The sequence below is a fragment of the Pelecanus crispus genome, chromosome 6 (genome assembly GCF_030463565.1).
Source record: "Pelecanus crispus isolate bPelCri1 chromosome 6, bPelCri1.pri, whole genome shotgun sequence".
Classification (NCBI taxonomy): Eukaryota; Metazoa; Chordata; class Aves; order Pelecaniformes; family Pelecanidae; genus Pelecanus; species Pelecanus crispus.
Genome location: NC_134648.1, coordinates 49,427,282 through 49,443,503, shown reverse-complemented (window position 1 = coordinate 49,443,503; position 16,222 = coordinate 49,427,282). Strand labels below are relative to the sequence as shown.

Sequence of the window (16,222 nt, the reverse complement as noted above, 5' to 3'; positions counted from 1 at the left end):
TAGTAAGTGGAATCTAATTGGGAGAGTCCTTGGTAGAACAAGCAAGTTATTTGGTGGTTTATAAGACAGATTGCACTGGTGCTTACAGAAACAGGAATGGACAAGAGAACTCTGGCATTTATTGCCTGTTCTCCTCCAGCTCTCTCCATCTCTCTGTGCTTCTGCTTATTCAACTGTAAAACAAGGAAAACAAATAATTAACCTTCTTACTGGATGGATGTGAAGCTGAATAATAATGCTTTGTGCTCATTGTGTATCATTTTCAGGACACTCTGTAAGCATCAATGCAGCAGCCTCCTTGTGCAGTGGTGAAGGGCTTTTGTCCCCACTCCACTGCCGCAGAGGAACAAAGGCCCCGACAATTTGCAGGGAAAGCCAGCCATGGAGTGAAGAACACACCTCTCACTCCTGAGGCCTCTCCATGAAGCACAACGCTATTTAGGAATGTACTCCAAGCATTTATAAGACACTTATCAGGACAGGAGGTTGGTGGGATGTCAACACACTACATGTGCGCTGCTGATGACAAACAACCAGCACACAAAAAAGTATTTTTCAGGAGAATCACAGACAGATAGGGTTGGCAATAGCACAGGGGAGAAAAGCAACCACTCATAAGAGCAGAGGTCATAATTCAGCATCTCTTAAAACGAAGTGCTGAGAAATGGCCAAGTGGAAATCCCAAGAAATAGAGCTGTAACGCACCCAAGGGCAGAAAGAAGGGAATCAGTGTCTATCCACTGAGTACATCAATAGGAAAACTTGCGAAGAGGTTTCAAGCTCCTGAATCAGTCAGATGGGAGAAGAGTCAGAGAGAAAGTGATTCCTGAAATAAATTTCTTTTTGGTTATTTTTGGAAAAGGAGACAAAAAGGAGGGAGGTTGGTACACTGGAAAGCCGACAAAAATCATTATTCTCTATAAATTGCTGTGACATTGTATAGGCAGTGACCTTCACAGCAATACCAGTTTAATGGCATTTACTTCAACAGTAGCTGATTTCACTATTAAACAGGGATGCATAGCACAAGATTACACAACTAAATCACTCTTGTAAATATTTAATATCATTGCCTTTCTTTTTTTCCCTTTTAACAAATCACTATCAAAGGCAGAGCACACAGTAGAAAACACATTTATTTATTCTATCCTGGAAAAAGCTTAGTGCTTATGCATTTTATCTATCTAGTTCTCCAAATGACTTTGACACTTGAAAGCCCTTGTGATCAAAACAGTCTGAAGGAAGGCAATTTTGCAACCATTTAAGAACTGATTTCATGCACTGATCAACATTTACCAAACTTGCCTGATGGAATAGCACAAAGTTTAACCCAGCAGATTGATAGCAAACACCTGAAGAAGAAAATTAGTAAGAAAACTACATTGGCTTAAATAGAAGTACCTTAGAAGACAAAAAGAAAGAAAATCAGAGATTATATCTCCACTCTTCTCTTCCCCACCCTCCAAAGAAAAAGAAAAAAAAAAAGAATTTGGTATTTGGGAAGTCAAAGGGAACCAGCACTAACATAAAAAAGTCATACTTTTGGCTTACAATACAATAAGCACATCCACCACTTAATACATTCATTCCATTATGCACATACAGTGCAGCACGGCAGGAAATGAAGTGTCCACAGATTTGTCTTAAAATACATCTGTTTTAAAGATGGAGTCAATAGATTGAACAAATAAAAGAAGAATAATGTAGCAAAGAAAAATTACTAACGATGTCTCTAGTATCATATCCAGTAATATAAAATTGACTGAGAAATTGAAATGCTAAGGCTGGAATTGAGTAGCTTAAGTATAGCAGGTCATTTTTAAAGAGCGCCTTACAATCTGTACATTCTGATTTTTCCAACTTTAGGAAAGGAATTTTTCCACAGTCTGGCATAAATGGTCTGTCACATTGTGGCAAAAGTTATATTCTGTTCAAATGCAGATGACCAATGCCAGAAAGTGTTCTTTATGACAGTATTCCAGGAGACAAATAATGAAAGTTATGTGTGTCTTATCAGCAATTTAGTAACAGAGGAAAGATTAATCAATGGATATTTAGGAACTGAACAAATTCTGAGGAGAAAAAATAATTTGGTAAACTGAGGGATAAAAACCAGATGTAGAGAGCAGCTTGCCCCGCGTGCCTACAGACTTCATTAAGACTGTCTGCAGACTAAGACTATCCAAAATAAATATGTGTAGTTGAAAATGGTCAGATAAATGTATTATTTGGATGATGGAGTTGGCCAGTCCTGCAAGACTCTGGTGCCTGAAACGTGTGTGCCCTTCGTCAGAGCTGGGAAATGCAAATGCACAGCGATGTTAGGTGCTGCCCTGGGTTTTATAAAAGCTTGCAACATCTTTAATGCAGAGCTAAGCGAGAGCCTGTAATCCCTGTGCTGCGATGCAGCAATGTGCTCTCCCCTCACAGGACAAGCCAACAGCTATGCAAGATCCTTTTATCAACATTCACAGGGCTGGAAAATAACTGTTCACCGTTTGATTCCCAACATTACCGGGTGAACCAAGAATTGCTCAGAGAACTGGCAGCTGAATACACATGTAAAAGACAAAGGTTCTTCAGTGATATTTATTCTAGCCAAGTTTTAATATTTCAAGGCTTATAGCAACTAACTCTTTACATAATCAAATGTAATTGTCTGATCCCAGCTGGTGATCAGCACATTCATCATCAACCTGGTCATTATTAATATACCAGTAATTGGGGGGAATAAAGGTGTGTGCTTTATAACGCTGGCTTAATACAATTCCACAGTACCTAATAAGACCGCAGCTCCTTTTAAAATACAATTATTTAACATTCAAATTATACAATTTTGTTACCACTACTAAGAACTCAGAATCACAGAGCCATATGATTTTAGAACAAATACTGAAATGTTTTTTTAGAGTCTTCAATAAAAAGAATTTGGTCGATTAAAAGGAACCATGTTTTGCTTTAGAGATAATCTGACCCACAAGCAGTTCCCCAACCAAACTGTGATTTGAGAGAAAAGCTCGATTAAAATGCATGCAATTGACAGAATCAAAATGTAAACACTTACCTACATACATTCTTCTTGCTCTACTGTAGGAGAGAAAGCGATATCTCAGGCACCACGGTGTGGTACTGCTTGGCAAATGCTACTGACTTTTTTAATGGTGACAACTGTGTACACAAATTCTCAAAGTACCAGTTCTGTTTAAAGCCTTTCCTCACAAAGCAGTGCTGGTAAAGCACCGTTTCTATTAAATGCTTTGCAGTCTTTTACTTTAACAAGAGCAGAACTAAGGCCATCCTTTAGTGAGAATGATCCAGAATCCCTAAGGTTAGTGTTAGAACAGTCTCAGAGCCAGATTCTTCCCTGCACTATTTCTTTTACATCAGTGCATCTTCTCTGCTTCAATATCAGTTATATCACAATAAAAGCCTTGCAGTGCTATGAAGAATATGGCTCTTAATATTACATCAAACCTCTTGGTATATAAAGCATATCTAGTATGAGATCAACATCTCACAGAAAATCCTGCTAAAACAGAATTTGGGGATTTTATCCTTGCAGGTACACAACACATTCCCAGGTGCAGAACACCTTTAATTTCTATGGCCTTCACCGGCTGTTTAGGAAATGCAGTACCTTAGGCACAGCAAAACTTGCAGGATAAGTCATCTGCAACATCAATTTCAAAACAGAAAGGCTACAAAAACAAATGAATATGCTACAACCTGTGAGTACATCTGATTCCTTGCTCTCTATAGTGGTATTTTCTATTATCTTCCCTTATTTCATGGCCTATCAGTACCGAGCTCTATTTGGATACGTGCACTCAGAACTATCACGGCTCTTGAAACAAATGTGGAACTGAAAGCCAGCATGAGAAGGAGCTCTAGCTCCATGGAAGAGGTGAGTATGGCCAAATAAATGAAAGGTGGTGGGTGTCACAGGAAGATCAGCAACTAGCAATGGTGCATTGCCAAAATCAGAATAAAAAAACAGAATACTGATGTGGGGCAAATCACACACCGTTAGACATGACTTAGTAACTGACATAGATGATACTGAGCGAGTTATATCGGACGATTTGAGAAAACACGACCTTCTTCACAGTAATAGTTTTACAACCGTTTGTATGGCATGTTATCCACTAATCTCTAGTCAAAATATTTACTATCTGGTAAAGCACTGCAAATAAGGCTGCTGTTTCTAAGCGCTTACTCTTAACGCATAAGATCCAGCTTACACAGCACGTATTTTCTAAACTGTTCAATACCATAATGTTATCACTCTAGTCCACAAAAGGCCACAATGAGCCTTAAAACAGGAAACTCCCCTCTTTCACTGGGTTTCATATTTTTGCAGGGCTGTCTGATGTGTGTGACAGGGGTCTATTTCAGTTCCTGATGGCATTATCACCACTTTGCTGCATTACCATAAAGCCCAGGAAATAAGCTATTACCCACCATCACTCCTCCCAAATGTTATCACAGAGAATCATGCATTCACAAAACAGCATTAACTGTGAGAATTAGAGTCCATTTAAACTGCAGCTGTTCCTTCATTCCTAAATAGGTTCTTAGATCAAAACTTCTCCCTGACTGGTCTCATTACCAAATGTCCCTTTCAACTGGAAGAAGAAAAAGATCACTTTAAAAAATTGTATGTTTTACAGATAATGCTCCTTCCCTGTATTATAACAACCAGGTAAATAACAGTAAAATGAAGATTTTTTCCAAAAATACAGTGGACATTTAAGCTTTCAGAATTATGAGTTGAAATTTTGCCTTCAAATCATCTCTGGCAACAGAAATGAACATGTAATTTTGATTTTCTATTTCTAGTTTATCTCATTTTCCGAATCTCAAGCCTCAATTATTTAAAGGAAAGACATTCTGTTTATTTTTAACGATAATACTAACTCTGCAGTAAGGGCTTTCTTTTAAATACAAAACCTAAATCCTGGATCTAATATACATGCTGGTGTTCCTTTCAGCTCTAAACCCATGCCCTAGAAAAACCCACAACCCTACATTCTGCTATTATCAAAGAAAACATTGCTTATTATGTTCCATTTCCCTCTCTGCTTCTCTTTGTTACTGTCTGTTGGAAGGACTCCCATCTGCAGGGAAAAAACACTCTCAAATCTAAACTGAAAAACCTAAATGGCAGGAAAAGGCACAATGTCTCTTTAAGAGTCAACAGTAAATTAACTTGCCCATAAGAGTGCAATAATTAGCAGTTAGTAGCTTATTAAAAGGATGGCAAAGGCCAAGCTGCCATCTGGGATCTCCAGTTTCTTGTGATTGTTATTATGTCAAGATGTGCAAGTTGCATTAGCTTTCATGTCACTATGCCTCCCCTTACTTTACATGTAAATTTTAATGAAAGATACAGCACTTTAAAAATCGGACGTCCATCAAAAGTGCTATTAGTCTGCCTTTTACAAAGCATATGGCCTGTTTTGTTACCTCTGCATCTCTGCACACCACTGAATGCCTCAAATGAAGAAAATAGAGGAAGAAAAAAAAAAAAAAGCTTTCAACGATATCAATTAAATATTCTCTTTGGGCAGAGTGAAACCTGAGCCTCATCGAAAACAGAAGACTACAATACAGCACCAGAAGACAATATTTTAGCTCCTGTTTACACATAACACAACCACAACACCTTTAACTCTCACAGGAATCATTCTTCTTAATAAAAATAAAAGCCAATGAAGAATCAGCTGTTTATTCACACATTAGAAAGACAGTTTTAAAATAAGGCAGAAAGAAAGCATGTAAGAAAAAATAAATTATCGATAATCTACAAAATACTTAACACATTCTTAAATATTTTATGCATACACATTATTTGCAAACACACATGCACAAACAAAAAATAATTTACCAGAAGCATCCTATTTAATGTCTCATTTGTCTGCTTTCATAAATACATTACAAAGAGGTGTAAAAAGAAGAATGTTTATAAGACATCTATTCCTTTGAGTTAGCTGATATTCAACATTTAAGTGACTTCATTCACCAAAGTTCAGAAAATGTCATCACCTCTGGAATATAAAGAAATAGGTCGAATGCCTTGCAGAAATGTCCCCCAATATCTCACATTTGAAATTCATCAACTATCAACCATCTCTAATTAGACTTAAAAATTGTATTAAAATATTTGTTTCTTCCCTAAATAAAATGTGAAACCAGCAGCAAAAATTCACTTACAAAAAATTATTCCTGAAGAATGACATCTACATTCAAGGGGCCTTGATTCTGTCAAAGAGGTTTTACAGATTGGGTATTTGCTAACCATAAAATAAAATGCTTCCTTTTTTAAACAGTCATCAAGAGGAAATTTAAAACTGAAAGTCACCATCCTTATAATAATGCAGGATATTTTCCCATCAAATGGAAAACAAACCCAATACCACACATATTGTAAAACTATTAAGGAAAGTACTGTTAAGTGTAGAAACCAAAAACACACAATATTCACATTTAAAACCCAAATATTAAGATATTTTACAGGGCAAAACAGAGCTTAAAAACCACTGCCAAGGCTGGCAAGATGAATGTGGTGGTGTTTTTCCCCATGTATAATTAGATATTCATAGAGTACAAATGATTTAATTTGTTACTGATGTTTCACTTCAACATTTGCATAAACTCTTGGCCACTCAGATGGACTTATTCACATTGCTCTGAAATCCTAATGGTACTACTGGTGAAAAAGAATTTGAAATTATTTTCCAGATCAGTAAGGTCCAGTCATTTCCTTCTGTCCAAGTCCACAAATGCTATTTCGTTTTTTCTGTGCCATTACCTCCTGGTCAATATTATTGAACAACTCAAAGAAATAACAACCTCATACTGCTCACTGAGAGCAATGCTGAACATTACAAGACTTAAAAGACCTACTTGGGTTAAGAGCAGTTAGGACCAAGGGAGATAATCTGATCTTGCAATGCTGAGAACTATACGAGGAATGTGCCAGTAGCCTTTGGTCTACACAACACGCATTAAAAAATACCCCACCCATGACATATGTGAGTACTCTTTCATTTCTCTCTGAGAACAGAGAAAAAACATGCTTCATGTTGGAAATGAGTGTGCAGCTACGCAGTTTTTCAGCCCGAGGACAGCTACTGATGGAGGGAAGGAGCCCAGTGCCTTAGAGGAGAAGCAGCAGTCTGCAGACTGCATGGGCGCTGCGGAGGGGTCCTGTGCACACCCAGAAACCAGCCACACCTCACTGTCATTCTTTTTGTCAGAGGGTACATTTGGGACTTTTCAGTTCTTTGGGTGAATCTTGGCCCACTAAATTCAATGTGAATTTTGCTGTTGCCTTCAAGAAGGCACAGGACTACATTCACCAAAAACAGCAGAGTCCCACCAGGAATACACCCAGTTTCCTCTGGAGGCACAAACCTCAACAGAAGCCAGATCCAAACCAAGAGTGATGATAAAACAAAACCCACTACATATATAAAAGAATGGTGAAAGGTAGCAAGAAGGCAAATTATCATTTCCTTAACAAAGGCTGTCAAGAGAACAAATGATATGGAAGAACATGACTACACATTAACTCCAGTTCAATAGCAAATTAGAGTTGGATATTTATGATCTCCTTTGGTATCATTTACTTGGGGGGGGAGTGTTAGGGAAATAAACTCAATATAATTGTTCCTTAATTGTCAATTCCTCTCCAGAAGAGAAGGTGTATTCAGCAAGTCATCCCAAACTAAATCAAAGTCCTCCCTGCTCATCATACATTTACCTCATCTCTGTCACCAGTTCCATAACCCTAATAAAAACACAAACAATGCATTTATACTCAGTTCAGGTTAAAATGCAAGTGGTACCCAGGTGCTTTTCTGTATCTTGACTACTCCAGCCATTACCCCAGAACACCTACACTTCATCTTTTTCAGCTTTCCAGGAACTTATTAAAAAAAAAAAAAAAAAAGCCGCCTGAACTTTTTAAAAAGGATAGATGCAGAAGCTGCCTATTTACTACAGTGGAAGCAACTAATGAAAGACTTGTTTCAAATGATGAATGCAAGGTCACAGACTGCTATACATTGTGAAGAGGTTTTATGAGATCAAATACATCACATCCTTTTGCTGCATACATGGCATGAGACAGAGTGGCTGCCAGTTCTTAGTAAAAACTACAAGAATGCCAAAAAATATGAACCTTCCAGGTACAATCACTAAGGCACCTGGTACCACCTTCTCTGTGAGCCGAAGGCCTTGTGTGGGTTCAAAATTACACTTGCTTGAACCCTCTGAAAGTAATACCATTTTTCATGCAGAGTGATGGTTCTCTGATGAAGTCACTTGCTATAACGAGAGCTAAAAACTACACATAGCTGGGAAGAGAAACAATATTTTCATTCAATGACACAATAAATTTTCAGTGCATATGAATTAATTGTGGACTATATATTATAATCCTTATTCCTACAGGCTCAACTGGGAGTTTTGCTTCAGAAAAGACTTTCAGTTTAGTCCTGCACAGACTGGCCTGCAGCACAAATGCCACTCGAGAAAAGAAGAGAACAACATGAGCTAACATCAAGCCATACAAGACTCACCCTGATCTACACTGACCCTTAAATCACACTAAGCCATACATCAGCTAACTCAATTATTGGCAGCTGTGTTGAGGCACAGTAACATTTTGTATGGTGTGCTTAGAGCTTTCGGTTCTCACATTTTTTACAGTGTATATATGTGATTATTATGTTCTGAGGTTCACCTCTTGCTAAGAAGATAGCTCTGAGTACAGCTTATGTATTATCCTCCACTGCCCAACTTTGGCTAGAAGAGAAAAGCTATGAAATTAATTACTGGAATATTTTTTCCAACCTCAAAACAGAACAAATAATATTGATTACATGATGCATCCCATCACAGAGAATCCAACAATACAAACTTCATAGAAGAAGGCGGAGCATCAGAAAGAGGAATCATACCAAAAGAAAGTGATTAATATGTCATTGTGCTCCCCAGAATTCAGGTATTACAGGAGAAGTAATCACTGGGCAGAGACTGCTTGTGCCTCGAAGTAAAGTTATTATGAACAATTCCTCTGAGCTCTCATATCTCCCAAATTCATAGTAGTTCAATTAGTCATTTCATCCCCCAATGTCTTACTGGCACGGACACACCCAACATCCTCCAATGTGTTCAAATCACGCTGATCAATAGATCAGATTCTTCAGCAGTGTATTTGTTGAAAAGGAGTAAGCCTCAGCATAATAAAACCTTTTAATCTCTCTACCTCATTGGAAAATAGGACAAAGAAAGGGATTTTCCTCGAGCAGTGCTTATAGTTTATCAATTAATCTTCACCTTTCCCTCCAGTCCAACTGGAGTCCCACAGCAGGTTTGCAGCATTTTGCCTTTTTGATGGTCTTGATTAGGGATGGATGACCGCCCTCTGCATGCTAAAGATAGGTGTGAACTGCTGAAGAGCAAGCTGGAGCCCCAGAGCAGCCTTACATGCCCTGTGCTGTACTAAGCTGCAAAGGAGACGGACCTCTCAGTTTTGCAGTGCTGATCACTTCTGTTTCCTCTGCAGCTTTTTGCAACTCAATTTCTCTTTGAAAAAACACCTTTTCATGAACAGAGAGGATGGGAAGCAGAGCTGGGGGGTGAAATGATAGCTCAAACAACCTCCATCGCTGAAGGGTACTGGGCAAGCCCAGGTCCTGCTTCCACCAACACCAGTGCCAAAATTCCCAGCAGTGGCATCACTCCAGTGCACAAGAGTTGGCAGTACCAGCTCACTGGCCTCTGGCTCTGTCTTTGACTGAACTGATGGTCCCTTTGCACCCCAGTATCACCAGCTACAGAGAGCCTGACACTGTGCAGCCCTTACTTAGTGTGAACAGGGAGAAAATAACATCTGTTAAGAAGGCCTCAAAGCATTCATCTTGATAAATATTTCTACCATAATTCAATATAAAACAAAAGACTGTTAAGAGACGTTTAAAAGTAAAGTTCCAATATGAACAATACAATTTTTCCATTGACAAACAAACATTTTACAAACAGTGAAGTCTTAGAAAGAATGCAATCTCTACCTTTACTTCTACCTACAGACAGGAAGGTGTGCGTCCAGTTAAGAGGAGGAACAAGAGGGGTGTCCATCATGGAGGAGGCAAAAGAGAAGAGAAGGAAGCATAAAAAACAGAAAATGATGTCACTGGCCATACTTACAAAAACAAGAAAATGAGCATATTTATATAGCAGCCAAACCCAACAAAATGCAATGTTAAGGGAAAAACAAGAGACACACCACAACTAAAGCAAAAAGCAAGATTTAAACAACTGACAGTACAATCAGCAACTGCCTGGTTAAGCCCTTTGGCTTTACGTTGCTTTTTCTACTGAGAAATGCAAACCCCTCATGCAATAGCACACCAGTGATATGCCTCATTCCATGTCAAATTCAAAACAGCAAGGGAAACAACAGAGTAGGACAGAAAAAAAAATAAATCTCACGGTAATATATTTGCTAAACACATTTCACCTACCAGAGCTAATGTATTTGTGTATAATGTTGACATTGCATATTTACTCACACATATACATTTACATATTTTATATCCATCATATTTTTATAGAGACTAAATATTTATCAAAAGGGAATATCTGTGAGTTGGTTGGCAAGAAAAGAGAAGCCACTGTTCCCTGATGTGTCATGGATAAATAAGGGTGGCTAAAGTTGCCAGAAGCCAATAGTTTTCACGTTTTTTTGCCAGGCAAGGGAGTATAGAAAGGACTGATGACAATCATACAGGCCTGAATAGGTCATGCAAGTCTTCATGAACCAGCTGGGTTGCAACTTGTAATTTAAATGGCCAAGTGCATCTGTTTATTTAATCCAGTGCTAAATCACAGACTGCTACAAAGCTATGTTCAGTGTTATTGAGATTGAAAGTGGCCATGGAAGTTCACTGTCCTGATCACTCCCAACACGCCACCATCCTTCCTCTGCTAATAGCTTGCCGTACTCAGCTGCATACTGAGCAACTAGGATATGCTGAAGGGACCTGTCTGCTGGATGGTCCTTCACCAAGCACAACCTCCGAGCCATGAGCCCAGCTGAACAGTAAGTGGGGATAGAGAAGGAGCTCAATGCCTACCCAGAGTTTAGCCATATCCTCCATATGCCAAATACCATGGTCTTGACATGCGCTCATAAAAAGCCCTGTTTTCCTATCTTTCCCACCACATAGGGATGCTAAGCAGTACAGAAACTGAAGAGTGGGCCCCAACTTCACTTCTCATTGTTTCCTAAGCTTTCATAACCTCAGAGCAGACATCTGCCTTGAACTATAGAATAAAAACTCACTATGTCCTAAGCATCTCTACATTTCACTGAGAAACGCAGAAACTATGTCTCTCTTATTCAAGTACCTAATACTGTTGAGCCTTCACAGCCACTACGTTCTATCTTATTAACTCTTTGGACTGTCTAACCTTAGATACATGTTCACTTAATGACAAAAATGCTACTGTGTACATCTAGTCTAGGAAAGCCTCATCAGGCTTTAGAGTCAAAACTCGTATTTTCTCCCCACAGACAGTTGGTCTGGTCTTCCTAGTGCACCAGGTGCACACACCTTGCATTAAGTCTTCAACCATTTCACTCCTGCAGTCGCAAGAGCGTGACCAGCATGCATGACCAGCACTGCTAACCCCTCCCTGCGTACCCATGTCAGCAAGACACTGACACTGTCCGAGGAAAACAGAATCACCCCTCTCCTCACCTCACTTCTTCCCACCAGCTTGTTGCTCCACACCCCCATAGTGCAAAATGGGACTAATGATCCCATCATGTCAGAGACAACAGATCTGTACCACAATCCAGGCTGAGATACTAAAATGTGACCTCTGATACAGGCCTAGATCCCATTTGTAGCCCAACCTGGGGTTACCCTTGTTCTTTTTCTAAACCATCTTGCTCTGTGCATATTTAAATATTTTAAACTGCAGACACAGGACTTACAGGCCATTATATGCAATTTTCCTCAGGATTCATAATGAGTTAGGATCATGCCATGAGGGCTATTAACATATTTTTGGTAATAATTACACTGTTTAAAATAAAGACCAACATTGAGGTCTACAGAAGTGGGAGTCATTACAGCTGGCACAAGAAGAAAGAAATGGCAAGATAAAATAGTTGGTGGGCTGCATGGAAGCGGGTATGCCTCTTTACTGCCCATGGAATCATTTCATGCTCCCTCCTGGGCACTCGAGTCCCAGGCTGACAAGTAGTCATGGCTCATGGGACACAGAGGCAAAAATGCAAATGACTTGACTGACACCCAGTAGACTTAGTTGCTTTTGTCATGCAAAGCCCAGATCAGAAAAGCAGCAGGGACAAAGCTCTTTCATGATCAGTGACTGAAACAAAGAGAAAGTCAAAGGACTTACCTTGTTCACCCATCATCAGGTGTGAGAGGCCTTTGAAAGAGAGAAAGAGAGAGAGGAAGTAAGGGAAAAAGAACAAAACAGGAAAAAGCAGCAGCAATATCCATGCACACTGGTCACAGTCCAATGCCTCTCAGGATTGGAACTCGCATACTTGAACGAGACCAAGTATGGGTGTAGCACACAGGGCACACACATATGCAGGTGCTCCTTTCCACAACGAGCAGGAAAGCGTCTGTCACAGATAGAAAAAACCTGCTGGTAGTTATGGAACTGTGTTTGAGGTTCATCATATCCCTTGGGGAATGACTCCGGAGGCACTGCACACCGGTATGACTAAATGGGCTAGGGAAGACAAAGTCTGCAACAGGGCTCTGCAGGGAGCATTTGCTACCCTGGAGAGCTGTAGAAAAATTTAAAATTCAAGGCTGCAGTGGTCAGTGAAAGGGAGGCCATGATCCCACATCTGCTTCAGAAGAAACATCCGGCCTAATGCATACACACACACACAAAGCTATCCTTATTCTTGAACGTGGTGGCTTCAGCATGTATTTTTCAGAGTCACTCAACACTACTCACACTTACTAATTAGGCACCAGTACACCAGACCTGGCAAGGACTTAAAAAAAAATTACCTGTAACCTATTTTTAATATTACTCCATTTCCCTTCTGGGAAGAACTGGAGATTCAACTTCTGAGGGCAGTGTGTTACTTTATGGTTCTATAGCTAAAGCTACTCTTTGGTTTCATAATTCAAGGTAAAGCCAAAAAGCAGCACAGCTCCTCTCAGTAGTGACAGTCACAGTCAGCTCTGTAGATGGGGCTGTGGTGGTCACTTGGGCTGCTCCAGTCTCTGTCCGGTAACTCTTTCTGGCATAAACCTTGTTTGTTTCAATTAAAATCCATTTCAATCACCAATTTTCAAATATTTACTGTACAACTGTATTCATACAGATATTGTTTAGATACTATTATATATATTCATGCCCACTCCATTAAGCATCAACTGACCCATTAGTTAATTTTGTGACACATGATATCACAGAACTAACATATACAAAAATCGAGTCCTACCCACTCAAGCCATGAGTGACCCCTTTTGTACTTGGTTCCCTGACCTTCCTCCCTCAGTTTGATTCCTTCTCCACATCTCCTACCTCTCACAGCACTTAGTATGGCAGGATTTTGATACATGCATACACAACCCACACACATGCACACACCCCCTATCTTAAGTCAGTTTATTAATCAAACAGGGCTGTGGCTTTTTTAATTTCACGGAGACTGAGAGGTCAAATGAATTTATTAGAATGAGAATTTTCAACAAGCAGCATGCTGAGTTTGAATTTGTTTCTTTCTCATATTTTTCCTTTGCATCTGCTGGAGAAATCTAAAATCCAGATCATCCCAAGAATATGTTCACCCACAGAGAACTCCAAGCCAGATAAGGGGATTAAATAATTGTACAGTCTAAGGAATGCAAATATCTTAATGTTCTTGAAGATTATTGTGGATTTAGAAAAATAATCAGAAACACAACATAGCTTTAGGTTTGGGTTTTTTTAGGTTTTTTAGCTATAAATAAACATAGCAGACTTGATCCTGTAGGACGTATTTCTGGTCTAAATTACAAGATATAGTTTCAGTGAATCATTCTGCTCTGCTAGCAGACTGAGTTGAATTTGTGTCTCTATGGCCACTGACGCCATCATTCTTGATAGACAAATCTTAGGTGTGTCCAAATGGGCACTTGAAAGTCACTGTAAAAGACGAGAAGACAAAAGTATAATTGTTAGCACCTATGAAGCACAGAGACCCTGTAGCAATGGTGAAGAAGGAGAAAAGGCAAGAAGGTGGCAGTATGACATGTAGCTGAAGCTGGCCGAACAGGGAGGGGTCATCAGACACAGAGCAGAGATAGGGGTCCCAAGTCCTCAGCCCTTGTACACTGCAGGGAAGGAAAGCCATGGCTAAGAGGCACAGCACCAACAGGTGCAGCTGCTGGGGATGGCAGGGTCCTTGTCCACTTGAGGAGATGGGACACTGACAAAGAGAAACCTCCAGAGAGAGTTAAAAGCAAGACCCTACATTAAACACCCTGAATCAAACCATAAGACGACCCCTTCTCTCTCCACCAGCCACAGAGGAGCTATAAAAATCTCAAAATGTCAGGAATGTCAACATCTCTTTTGTCCTTATCCCCAGAAGGCCAATGCTGTGTGCCCTGTCTGTCATGTGCATCAGCCAGGTGCAGCCCAGAGCCCTTTGCCTGCAGTCCAGGAGTGAGTGCACCCCTCAAACGTACCCACCATTCTGGCCCCTGGTTTAGCCTTGGTTCAAATGCCTGCAAAAGAAAGTCTCCCTGAGAAATGTTCTGACTCCTTCTGCTTCTTGACAAATTTGAAATACAACAGCAGCTGTGGTATTATGTGTACCTCTTGATCTCCTAGTTCCAACTGGACAATGCAAGTAGGGAGATTAATGGAAAATAATGCCCCCTGCCAAATGCTACTTTTTCCTTTTTAAAGCAGGAAGAAAAAGGAGGGTGGACTGGGAGATATAGCAAAAAACTAATATTATCTCTTAAGTTGTCCATCAACACAGATCCTTATTTTAACAAAGAAAACACCAACAGAATTCTAGATTCATTATTACATAGAATAGTAATATAAACAATGAAATAACATATCAGCTTTTCTCATCTGAAAATTTTCCTCCCTTGCAATTTAAAGTAGGAGTGAAAACGAGTGTATTTATCTCCAACAAAATGTCATTAACAACCAAAACCTTCAACCATTGAGATCTAAAATCTGTGACATTTGCAGCATGTGTAACAAAGGCCCCAAATTAGTCACAGTAAAATCAACACAGAAAACGTGAACCGACATCATTGTCTCACCTTTACATCAGTTTCAAGATATGACAAGACACTAAAACAATCTTCAAATCATAAAAGTCAAAGTCATCTCAAGGTGGCACGAGGTAGCACTTGTTATTGGACTACAATAAACTAATAAACTACAATAACTAATCTAATAAGCCAATGCAAGAGGTGTGAGAATTGTTCAGACCTGCAAACTAGACCAGATTTTGCCAGAACAAGGGGGACACCTATCACCATGCTATTTGGGCATCAACCATAAAGGCCGGCAAAGCTTTCAGCAGGCTCAGCACACTAAATGAACTCATCAGGCCCCAAAGCACATTATTCACATATACAACCATTGTTTGTGTTGACAGCCATCCCATTCTATGGGAATCCTGTAAGAAAATCTGAGTTTCCACCTAAATCCAGGTGAAACATGCTTTCTTTTTAATCAGATTTGTTCAACAAGAAACCCTGATTAAAGCCTCAGGGCTTCAAACCCAGCCAGTGTAGAACTGGGAAAAGGTTGACACAAACCTGCATGAGCCACAGTTGTCAAGGGGTTGTACACTTCTAAACCAATCTAGTCATTCTTGTAATAATCTACTGGCTGGACACAACTGTTGCCCAAGAAAAATGGTGTGTAGTGCTCTGGAAAAGGTTTAGGAAAACGTCAGAATAAATAGCTTATCTGCCTGCAAAGAAATTTTATGTTAAAGTCAGGAATCTGGTAACTTGCTATTCCTGAACTCCAAACATGAGTGACAGTAAGGACAAGCGTGTGTCTTCTGAAGCAGGCTCTCAACAGGTTTCTTAGATAATGATAATAATCTGCTAGCGCTCAGCGTCTGGAGCCCCAGCTTCTTCAGACTTCCAGCAGCAATGTGAAGAGAAAGTGGCCTGCTTCTTCAGAACAC

The 16,222-nt window shown here is 39.7% G+C and overlaps 1 protein-coding gene across 19 annotated transcripts in view; it reads right to left on the bottom strand.

Annotated features, from left to right (window-relative positions):
• The window catches only part of NRXN3 (neurexin 3), a 1,006,895-nt gene that overhangs the window by 947,815 nt on the left and 42,858 nt on the right, over positions 1–16,222 (bottom strand). For 8 of the 19 annotated variants that reach the window (XM_075711870.1, XM_075711871.1, XM_075711875.1 and 5 more), the window contains exon 1: positions 12,438–12,463. The exons of 5 other annotated variants lie outside the window; for them this stretch is intronic. In XM_075711870.1, the coding sequence (XP_075567985.1) occupies positions 12,438–12,457 (20 nt within the window). In that variant the 5' untranslated portion in view covers positions 12,458–12,463. Of the gene's footprint in view, positions 1–10,079; positions 10,092–12,437; positions 12,472–16,222 lie in introns of those variants that run through there. 6 more of the 19 variants (XM_075711857.1, XM_075711859.1, XM_075711863.1 and 3 more) reach the window with 3 other exon arrangements.